At 33.4% G+C, this 12,093-nt stretch overlaps 1 protein-coding gene across 6 annotated transcripts in view; it reads left to right on the top strand.

Moving 5' to 3' along the window:
* TANK (TRAF family member associated NFKB activator) overlaps window positions 1–12,093 on the top strand; it is a 94,383-nt gene that overhangs the window by 56,910 nt on the left and 25,380 nt on the right. For all 6 annotated transcript variants that reach the window (XM_049615594.1, XM_049615593.1, XM_049615592.1 and 3 more), the window contains exons 3-4: window positions 3,823–3,931; window positions 5,014–5,132. In XM_049615594.1, the coding sequence (XP_049471551.1) occupies window positions 3,823–3,931; window positions 5,014–5,132 (228 nt within the window). The remainder of the gene's footprint in view (window positions 1–3,822; window positions 3,932–5,013; window positions 5,133–12,093) is intronic.

Here is a 12,093-nt window from a genome sequence, read left to right as displayed (position 1 = left end):
CTTTGTTAATCTTGGAACAGTCTGAAAGATTTTTACATTGAGATTCTTTTTTGTTTTAATCCATTCAATTTATTAAATTCCTATTCTTCTTATACCTGGAGGAAAACAGTGGTATTTTTCAGAATATTGAGATTAGTTTTTAAGGATGAAAAGAGATAATGTTTGACCTTTAGCAAGTATCATCAATGACGTAAGGGTACTTGAACTTTTTTCCCTCATCTAGGAAATAAGTGCTTTGAAAAATATTTTAAAAATGAGAATTTTCAGTGTCAGCAATAGGGAAAAAAACAATTTATAGAACTCTTTTAATATTTATAAAACACATGAAAACTTGAGCAGCTGTATATCCAAAATTATAGAGAATATGCTGCCTTAGCTTTAAAGGTAGATTGAAATTTCCCTGGATAAAGGGACAGTTCTAAAGATAATCTTTTTGCTTTGTTTATGATAATCAAGGAAGGCATGTATGGACAACCATTTTTAATAAATTTAAAATGTATACCATACTTGATCAGCATTGTTTTCAGCTTTGCTTTTGAACACTAAGAAAGAATACAGAGTGCATTATGGCACAAATACCTAAGTACCTGTTTACCTCTTCAGATACTGGTAGACCACTTGTTTTGCTAGTCTTTGGAATTGGAAGGAGTGTCAAATACACAGAAGCCAGAGTCATCTTGGCCAGATGGTGTTTGATACAGATGGATGGTTAGTTGTCATGCAGATCTCCTAGTTGGTAACTTGTTGCTGCCATCTGACTCAAAGAATCATTCACACACACTGGCTGTCAAAAGCATCTTCTCTTCTGTCTGTTTTAGCTGTCATGTCTGTGCTCTGTACAGACGTGTTGACAAGACATTGCTGTTGTACATTTTCAATGTGGTTGTTAGTGATTTTTCTGTTTTGTGGGATCTTTGATCGGGCTGGAATGTACTTGGTTTGTAATTGTGTTGTTTTTTAAAAAATACTGTGACAGTGCAACAATTATCTGACCTTTTAAAAGGACTTTTCAGGTTATAAGTTTATTCAGATCTGTTCAGTGAACAAAAAGCATTTAATAAAAAGGAAAGAAACCTTCCTGTTTCAGTTTCCAAATATAACAAATAAACTGAATTCTGGTTATTTCTGAATTTGAATCAGTATCTTCTTGTGGACTCTCCATCTTGTAGCCTTGTGGTCAAAATCTTTATACTATTTTCTGAGTATGTATTTTCTTTTCTTGAAATGGTACCTTTTTTTCTGATGGTAAAAGCTTCCCTTTTTCTCCCCCCGCCCCCCCCCCAAAAAAAGAGAAAGAAAAGGTCTTCAGACATTGCCTATCTTTTGCACCCATTTTCTCAAACTTAATTTCCTTTTCTCTTATTCACCTAGTGACCTGTCTCCTATTTTTCCTGTTTCCCTTATAAAGTATAAGCAAAGCCTTCTCCATTCTTTCAGGTAACTTCTTAAGTTATTTCTGAAGTCTATTTCTCTGATAATTAACAACTTAAAGTCTATTTATTCAGCTAATACTTAGCATCTCAAAATGTGCCACTCTGCTATACTCTAGAGATACCAGAAGAAAATTCTCTGCTCTTGAAGAGGTCATAGTCTAAAGTGAAATCAGAAGTATAGATAATGAGACTAGAATACTACAGTTGCTTTAAGTATGTGGAAAAAGCAGTAAGAGAACAAGGGCCATTGCTCTTCTTTTCCCCTGCTGTATTTCCAGAATATCAGTTTTTAATTTATTACAGAATTTGCTTGAGTTTATAAGGTACTTTATTAAGTGGTTTAAGAAATAGTTCAAAACTTTAACTTGAAAGAGTTGTTGATTTTTCCCATCCAGTGACTACATTTTCAGCATTATTCGTTTATTATAATATTTTATATGCAGGTATGCTAAAGTATGTTTTTAAGCCAGAGATAAAAGATGAATATTACCTGGCAGAACCTTCTGACTTGGTTCCAAAAGAAAATACGAGTCCTTTGGTTTTCCATGCAGGTGGGGAAAAAAATATATAGTAGAAAGAGAATAGGCTGAAGTTTGAATCACTTACACACTCATTCTGGGCCTATCTCTAACTTGCTAAGTTTTTTATACTGGTTACTTAGTGTCTGGATAATAGAATATTTTTACCTATCAAAACATAGTGATGAAAGAATGGGCAATTATTGGTTAGTATTTATGAAGAGCTTTGAGTTCTTTGGAAAAAGCCGTAAATACACAGAAGTAGATAGTGAGGAAGTAACATCAGCATGTTTGCTGATTCCTCAGCCTGGTAGCTCTGTGCAGCCCAGGTAAATTTAGGTATTACAGAATTTGCTATAGACATTTAAATCCTCCTTTCAGTCAGCCAACTCACTCTTTCTAGGGACTTGGGCATAAATTTATCTAGGAAAGAGATGTCTTGTCCTGAGAGGCATGGCCCTAGACTGGATTTTGGTATTTAAGGTTTAGTTCTGAGACTCATAATCGTAGGATATGTGATCCATATGGATTAACAAGATACATTCTTCTATTTGCAGTAATAAAGTTTGGATTCCTTTTTTTTTTAATTTGGATTCTTTATTTCCATTATTTTTTTTTCAACAAGCATGTACTAAATATCTCCTATGTATAAGTTACTTTGCAAAGTTTAATGGGAGTATCAAGTCCTATAACACTACCCTCAGGCAACATGCAAAGAAAATGAACCACCTAAGTTACTTATCAGCTCTGTCAGTTACTCTTCTTTGAAGTGTATTACTTATAAAATTTCACCTTTTGTTTGGCAAAATGTGGTATTTTGCTTTAATTTCCTAAGCTAATATATTTTGGGAATCTAGGAACCGCTATATAATTTATAAAGAACTTTAAGCTTACTGGTCTCTGAAAAGAATAATTTCATTAATTTTGAACTCTGAATTAAAAAAAAATTCAAAATCTAATACTTAGTATGTACTGAAGGACATTCCAAGATTATTAGGACCTTCTTTTATATTCAGGGAATTTACAATTTAGTCATTTATTGTTGCACCAGTGATAAAAATTGATAAAGAATTCTCTGTTATTTGTTGGTGATATTTTTTAAGACTTTGTACTAATTTGGTAATTGTAATGTAGCATTTTCAAATTTGCTTGAAGGTTTGTTAACATCTATATTCTCTAATGCAAACTGCTGTCTTTTTTCATTGCGTAATTTTCACAGCCACTGCAATAAAATAACAAGATGAATGGATTAAAAATATAAGGGAAATTATGATATTTAAGATATCCAGTAAGGATTAAGCACATATTCTCTTGCTTCTTAAAACTTAATCTGAGAAAATAAGTTTTTGGTCAGTATAATTTTGTAATTTGTACTCATTCCTTTAATTTTCATAGGGTTTTAGTCAGAGCTACTTTCTTTGTGATTTTATACTCTAAGTATAAATTCAAAAGTGTTTTTACTTAAGAGACGTGAAATGTTAACATTTTTTAAGTTACAGGTATTTTTATACAGTGGCATAGAATGATAGAATGAATCCATTTTGTCATTCATGCTTTTTTTGTTGCTGCCATTAAGAACTGAATCCTAAATTACAATTTTTATCCTAACTGAAAGACCAAGAGTTGAACTATTAACTGAAATTTCTCTAATTAAAGTGACTTTTTAAATTTTACAGGGTTTTAAGTCAGTGATGTTTATAATGATTATTACTGTATCGTTGGATCCAGTTTTTGGCTCACAAATAACATGCTCACTACCTGGGAAATGGCAATAGGGCAAACCATATCTATATGTAATTCTTAATGGACAGTAGATGTATGTACACACATCTGTCAGTAAATATAAGGCTAAATGGTTTTTATGTCCACAGACTGAGAACTATGAGCAGAGAATACGTGAGCAACAGGAACAGCTGTCACTTCAACAAACTATTATTGACAAGCTGAAATCACAGTTACTTCTTGTGAATTCCAGTCAAGGTATCTTCATATTTATTTTTTACGTATTTCTTAAACCTCTTGAAGAACAGAAAGATGCAAATCAAGTGTTTCTATTTTATTTCTCCATTGTTTCTCAGTAGTTCTGATATTTTAATGATTGCGGTGCAGTTACATGTTTTCATTTATGAAATGAGTACTTGCCAGGGTGTGGGAAAATGAACATTCTTGTAGAACTCTGTGTTGATAAAACTTCTTAGAGGGCAATTTGCCAGTAAGTAGTGAAAGCTTTCTTAAATGTCTGTGCCTTTTAAACAAAAAATTCAAGTCCTAACCATATGCCATAAGAAAATGTGTGTTCAAATACTCAAAGATACGTATGTAAGGATGCTTATCACAGTATAACTTCTAATAATGAAATATTAGATATAATGAAATGTTCAACAGTTAAATTATAGTCTTTCATATAATCATCAGCTGTGTAGAAAAAGCGATGATAATAGATGTTAACTTACTAACATGAGACATGTTCATTATATATAGGAAAGAACAAGACAAGATTTTATATATATACATATATATATAATGTTATTTTTTGTGTGCAACAAAAAAGATTCTTGTATGAATTTATATGTATTGGAAAAGAAAAACTGTGATAAAATATAAACTAAAATTTTGACAGGAATAATTCACAGGTCATAAAGGTTGTGAGCAGCTTTTATTTATTTATTTATTTTTGGTATGTCTGCATTTTCTAATTTTCCTATAATAAGTATGGAGTAGTTATGCAAATGATTGTCTTAAACAAGAAGTTCATACCTGAAAATACTGCTTATTAAAAGTTTCACTGCTGTTGTTGATGGTAGGCCTCAAAGAGCTTCTAGTTTTCTAAATTCTACATAGTTTTTATACCACTGATTTGGGGAGTGTAGGAGTTTTGTGGGAATGGAAAAAAATCTAAATGGGCAAATTTAAGTTGTCAAGGTAATTTTTATCTTAAGAATTTCTGAAACTCATAGTTTAAAATTTCTTTAAAATTAGGGTTTCTGATTTGTTTTTATTTTTTCAGCTGGTACCAAAAACAGGGATATCCTACTTATATCCAAGAGGTTTTTGTCTTGCAGATAACAGTTTTGGCTATGTTCCTCTGCTTGAAGACAGTGAAGCAAGAAAGAATAATTTGACTCTTGATCAGCCACATGATAAAGTAAAATCAGGAATACCAAGAGAAAAAGAATTAAAGGTAGACTGCACTGCTGGTTTATTCCCTAAAGAAAATAAGAAGTGATGGGATGCCTGGGTGGCTCAGTCTGTTGAGCGCCCAACTTTGGCGCGGGTCATGATCTCGCAGTTCGTGGGTTCAGACCCCGCATCGGGCTCTGTGCTGACAGCTCAGAGCTGGGAGCCTGCTTTCATTATTAGATTTTATGTCTCCTTCTCTCTCTGCCCCTCTCCCACTTGTGCTTGGTCTCTCTCTCTCTCTCTCTGTCAAAAATAAACATTGAAAAAAAAATTTTTTTAAGAAAATAAGAAATGAGAAATTGGATTCCACAGACTTACTGAATTATTCAGTCAGTATTCTATCGAATTTGGGTGGGCGAGAGCAAGGGAGAAGGTGGAGGAGATTTTTTTCACTCCTACCATTGCTTCAAAAAGCAACATTCAAATGCTGACACATAACACATGTGCTTCTTTGTTTTGTTCTCCTGCGGTAGATCCACCACTGGAATTCTAAACAAATTGTAGATGTACACAAACAAATGACTTACATATTTCAAATAGAAGCACTATTTCCAGGTAAAATAAAGGCTTAGGGTTCATGTTTCCTAGTATTCTCTTTTCTATATCACAAAGAAATAAAACATTTAACTAAGGTAGGAAGTAAGGCACAGATGATTCTGGATTAGAAAATAACATTCTAGTTTGTTCTTCAATTTCCTGTGCTTAATTTTTTAAAAAATCTACCTAACCAGTTCGGCAAAAGTCTTCACTGAAACAATATAAGAAGGAACGTTCCATATCTCTGCAAGGAGACATGTGTAAGGATGTTGGTTAGAAACAAATTAAACATCCATCAGTGGCAGAACAGTACACCTTTACAGGAAACACTTTAGAAAAATTAAAATTTTTCTAAAATTTTGTTCTAAAAACCAAACATTTATATATTCGTATGCCTAGATTTCAGAAACAGTATTGAACAAAAAGTGGAAATTACAAAATGATAAAATGGGAATGACTTATGTAAATTTTTTCAGATATAAAATATTATGACACTGTTTCTAAAAACACAAATATGTAGTAAAAGTATAAAAACATGGACAAGAACGTTCCACAACTTTCTTGGAAAAATGATCACCTCCATAGTTGGGGAGAGAAGAGTCTCTGATTCTGGGAAGGGAATAAAATGAAAGATCAGTTGTATCTATAACTTTTCTTTTTTGAAAGAAAACTACTGAAGTGAAATGTTAACACTTGTTAAATCAAGGTACTAGATACATAGATGTGTATTATTTTCCATGTTTTTATGAATCCTTGAAATGTGTGTTTAAAAAGGAATTTTTTAATGAGTTAGGTTTTAGAAGGATGAAATAGCTTTTCAATAAAATAAGATTTCCTAACTAATGAGGACTCTTAACATCCACAAGACCAATTAAGTCAAGAATGCTATATTTATTTCTTTTCTTCTAAATATGGTAGAAGATTTTAGCTTTGTGTGCCAAGGTTATTCATTTATCGATCCCATAACTAAGACTGTTGTAATTTGTTTTTATTTAACATGAAATATGAGAAACCCAGTTTAAATACTTTTGTATATATAGAAATTTATAAAATTTATATAATTTATAAAATTATATAAAATATATATATAAAAAATAGAATGAGAAGTTCTCTAATGTATCTCCCCTTTCATTTTTTAAAAATCAGTCTTGTTTTTTTATTTGAATCATTCAGCTCTCTTCACCCTCACTCCAATTTCCATTTATCTAAAAATGCTGATAAACACAAGAAACTCTGGCACTGGAATATGTTTCAGTTTATTTTGCAAAAGACAAAATTCAGAAACAGTGATTCTGACTTCTGAAATACAATTTTATGATTGGGTCTATTATAGTGCATTATAAAATAATTGAATTACTGTGAAATGGCAGCACATAAACTTAGTGCTTAAGTAAACAGTATTTACATTCCATTTTCATGTTTTGGGGACTTCTTTTTTTTACTTAAAAAATTTTTTTTTAGTATTTATTTTTGAGAGAGAGAGACAGTGTGAGCAGGGAAGGGGCAGAGAGAAAGGGAGACACAGCATCTGAAGCAGGCTCCAGGCTCTGAGCTGCCAGCACAGAGCCTGGTGCAGGTCTTGAACTCAGGAACTACAAGATCATGACCTGAGCCGAAGTTGGTTTCTTAACCAACTGAGCCACCCAGGTGCCCCTTGTTTTGAAGACTTTGAAATGTGATTATTTACCATCAATTTTTAATCAAAATTCCTACATATATTCCAGTTATAACATTTCTTTGAAGATAATAAAATATCTCTAGTTCAAAATATACAGAAGGCATTTTTGAAAATATTAATCTTGGTTAGAACAAACAGGATGGTGTAAAAGGCTCTTAGATATGTTAGTAATTTCATTTATTTTATATTTGGGTAATTTGTCATTGTTTATGAAAGGTTTAGGGTTTATTTTTCAGTCAGTAAGTGTTCAGTGGGAACCTTCCTCTGAATTATTTTTTAAATTACATTCGTTTTATTTTTATAAGATGTCTTTTGTCTATAAAATATATACTATCTGGATATCTGGCTTACATTAAGTGTAAGTAATAGAAATTATGTCAGAGATGGCTTATTTCCAAAGAATTAATAATGTTGCACAATTGTAACTTTATTTGTAAACAGACAATAGAGGAAAAAATAAAGTGAGAAATATAAATCTAGTGAGTTCTCTTAATGATCTTTACTAATAGGGGAAACATTTATGTGACAGCCACATATTTAATACTTGGAATAGCTCATCAACTCAGTCTTATTATACTGTAACTATTTAATAAAAATAAAATTAACTCTTATATTTCCGGTTTCTAATCATTATCTAGAGTCAAAGTGCTAAATGAGCACTAAATATGCAACAGATTAAAAGGAAGAAATATATTCCAAAAGAAGGAAGGAATTGGATTTATTGAATATTTGAAAGCTGGCTGTATATTGTAAAAAAAAAATAGGCCTTATTTAGAAAAATACTGGCCAATTAAGCAGTTGAAACTCAATTCAGTTTTAGTTAATACAAGTGAAATCCTTTCCTAAAGAATTTTGATTTTGGATGTATCAGGGTTTTTCCAAAATGAAAAATTGCATATTGGTTGTCAGTTGCAGCTTTGTAAAAGTGTGCATGTACGTGTAGAAACTGAAAGGCAGCATGTACAAATGGCTAAGAGAATGGTACAATTCGCTTTTTTTCTGCTTCCAATATAATTTTATGTAATTAGTCTTTTTAAAAACTAAACAATTTCTAGAAATCACGTTCCCAATCAGTTGGCCTAGCCTCTGTAAAGAATAAGTTAATAGAAATGCTTTGAACCAATAACACAAGGAAGCTACTGCTAACCACTCACAGTCCTTTCCTCCTTCTGTTTGGTGAGTTGTTTGAGGATTTGTTTTCTTTTGACTATTTATTTTGTTCAGGATTTGGTTAGGATATTTGACAGCAACAAATGACATTATGGCATTATGGCAAATGATGTGGCTTTCTTGTTGCTCTCTTCTCTTGGATCTCTTACTTTCTTCCTTTGAGGAAATAATGCCATAATGCCAGGCTGCCCTGGAAAATGAAACAAAAAGCAGAGGAAAAGGGTATTTGAGGGGAAAAAACCCTTTTAGAAAATTTTATTTGAGAAACATGAAATTTGTAGATAGGCCTCTGTTCATGGTACTCCTCCACAAAGAACATGCAAGAATTCTTTGACTTCTAAAAGGACATAAGGAAGTCACGACAGCAGAACTTGTATAATTGGGTGGCCCTTAATACTCTGCTTTAGTTTAGAGACATTAGAGAAAAAGTACTCAGTTTAGTGGAAAACCTGAATTTCACTTCTCATATACCACCATAGTTTGCACAGTCTTTCTTGAGGAGATACGGTCTTGGCAAAGGGGTCATTGCGTTATCTATCATACAACAAAGTACCCCGAATTTTATGCCCAAACTTAACAACTTAAAACAACAAATATTTATTATTTCAGTTTCTGTGGGTCAGAAATTTGGAAGTGACTTAGTTGGGTAGTTCTGGTTCAAGATCTTATTTGACTGAAGTTAGGATGTGGGCAAGGGCTTCAGTCATCTGAAGGCTTGGCGTGGTTGGAGGATCCACATCCAAGATGGCTCACTCAAATGACTGTTGGCAGGAGACATCTCCATGGCCTTTTCTCACAACCTGGCCAATAATTTCCTCAAAGTAAGAGAGTAAGAGATCCAAGAGAAGAGAGCAACAAGAAAGCCACAGTGCTTTACATGACCTAGTTTCTAAAAATCACATACCTTTACTTCCACTTTATTCTGCTCATTAGAAATAAGTCACAAAGTGCTTCAGAGGCAAGGAAATACGCTCCTCTTCTTGAAAGGAGGAGTACCAGAGATTTTGTACATGTATTTTAAAAGCATCACGGGATGGTAGATTGTGACATACAGAGAGGGTACCATAGATCAGGTTGTGGTGTGTAGTATTTGATTTATGTGATAAATACTAATGAAAAGTCAAGGACCTTGGCAAAATTTAATAGTAAATTCAGCTTCCTGAATCCTATCAGTGTTAATCTCAGAAGAAACAAATATCATAGCTTCTCATCTTAACAATTTGAAAAATTCTGGGGCGCCTGAGTGGCTCAGTCGGTTAAGCGTCCGACTTTGGCTCAGGTCATGATCTCGTGGTTTGTGGATTCGAGCCCCACGTCGGGCTCTGTGCTGACAGCTCAGAGCCTGGAGCCTGCTTCAGATTCAGTGTCTCATCCTCTCTCTGCCCCTCCCATGCTCATGCTCTGTCTCTGTCTCTCAATAATAAATAAATGTTAAAAAAAATTAAAAAAAAAAAAACAATTTCAAAAATTCTGACGTGAATGTAGACTTTCCAGAGAACAGCTGAGCAGTGTTTTAGAGAACCAAGAAACTATTGCCTGTTGTTACGTTTTCTTTTTTTATAACCAGTTTTGAAAATTGAAAATATTTATATGTAGAAAATCAACACAAAAATGCACACACTTATTCTTGACAAAACTATCTCTTGTTTATAGAACACCATTGTCAGACACAGTAGCATATGTCATGAGAGCAGTTATTTAAATAACAAATTGTGTTTCTTAATGTAGATATAAAGTGGCATTGTTTAATTTACTTTTTTAAAAACTAGGATTGTAATATCCTGGATCATTTTTAAGATCTTGGAAATAAGAGATTTTTATAATACTGCTTCTGAGAAGCACTTCAGTTGCCAAACTGAATACTGTTCTAGGTGTCCAGGGTTTGACAAAAATTGTTTGCCCTCATCTTTCTATCCTACAGTATTTTTTTTGGAAGTTACACAAGAGTCTAGATAGAATGTTGGGATGCAAGAAAATGTATAGGGAGTGATGATATTGAATACATAGAAGAATTTGGTGATACTGGTAAATTTTCTTCGCTCACTCGTCCAGTGACTGAACTGCTATGTACCTGACACTGCCAGCCACTGGAAGAACAAAGAAATATTGTCGATGCTGGCTTAAAGTTTTGATTTAATAACCAAAATCAACGTTACTGAATATTGTAAGGTCATTTCAGAGTCTAGGATCCAGGATACAAAGTGTAATACGAGTTTATTTGAACTTCTGTTTTTTAACATAGAGATCATGTGTCCAAAGAGCTGATTTTCTGCTTTGTTTCTGATTTTAGTATGTATTTCTCATTTGTTCTTTATACGTCTTTTTTCATCTGAGTTACATGCTTTAAGCAAAAGTGTAAAAATACAAAGAATGCAGTTATTACGGAAAGATGCCAGTTAGACAGTTGGCCCATCCCTCATGTCGCCATTCTTGTGATTAGATCGGTAGATAGACGGTAGCATCAAGGAGCAGCAAAGATTTTGTGGGTTTTGAAGAGTAAAACAGTGATGTAGCCGTGGAGCTGCCATCAGTGCTAACATTAAGGAAATAAGATGTGCTGTACCTGGTAATTCTAGTGAATATAGAGGCTCTGACATGTTTGAAGAAAGCTGATGTCTAAAAATTCACTTGTCAATCACTTAGACAAGAAGTATTTGTTGAACTCCTATTTGCCTAGTCTTGCTAGTCATTGACAGGAGTACAAAAAAAGAATGAGACACGATCCGTCTCTAACTTTAAGGAGCCATGTAGTCTGATTGGAGAAACAAAGATTTGGACCCCAAAGCAATTAGCAAACATTGTAAGTCAATGTGAAGTCTTAATTATATGATAAAATGAAATGCTAATTATAATTTTATGGTACAGATAAAACATATAGGACCTTAATTTAAAAATAAAATTCCCAGTGAGCTAAAAGGTAGGCTTGAGCAGGGGATCAACATTTAGTTCAAGGAGAGAAAAGAAAACATATTCTTATGTGCCTATGTTTTGGTACTGTGTGCATAGGTATGAAAACCTAATTTTCTGCAAGATTTTAATGGGAAAAGAATAATTTCTAGATACGAGCTCAGATTATTCAAGACCACTTTGGAGAACATTATGTAAACTGAACCTGGGTGCCTGGGTGGCTTAGTCAGTAAAATGTGTAACTTTTGATCTTAGGGTCATGAGTTCATGCCCCACACTGGGTGCAGGATTACATACATACATACATGCATACATACATAACTGAAAGGTAAAACTGACGATTTTGAAAGATCAATTTCATTTACTATAAGCTTTTTTTTTTTTAAGTTTATTTATTTATTTTGAGAGAGAGCACACACAAAGAGAGGAGGGACAGAGAGAGACAGGGAGACAGAGAATCCCAAGCAGGTCCCATGCTGTCAGCGCAGAGTCCAACATGGGGCTCGAATTCACAAACTGTGAGATCATGACCTGAGCCCAAATCAAGAGTCAGACACTTACCTGACTATAGTAGGTGCCCCTACTATAACCCTTTTAAAATGACATAATCATGGCTTCAGAAGACAGAATGCTCCCTACTATTTTGTTACCTTATTCTGTGGATGGTCCT

This window comes from Panthera uncia (genome assembly GCF_023721935.1).
Source record: "Panthera uncia isolate 11264 chromosome C1 unlocalized genomic scaffold, Puncia_PCG_1.0 HiC_scaffold_3, whole genome shotgun sequence".
In the NCBI taxonomy this organism is placed as follows: Eukaryota; Metazoa; Chordata; class Mammalia; order Carnivora; family Felidae; genus Panthera; species Panthera uncia.
Note: the sequence above shows the minus strand (reverse complement) of the source record. Positions and strands in the feature narration are given on the sequence as shown.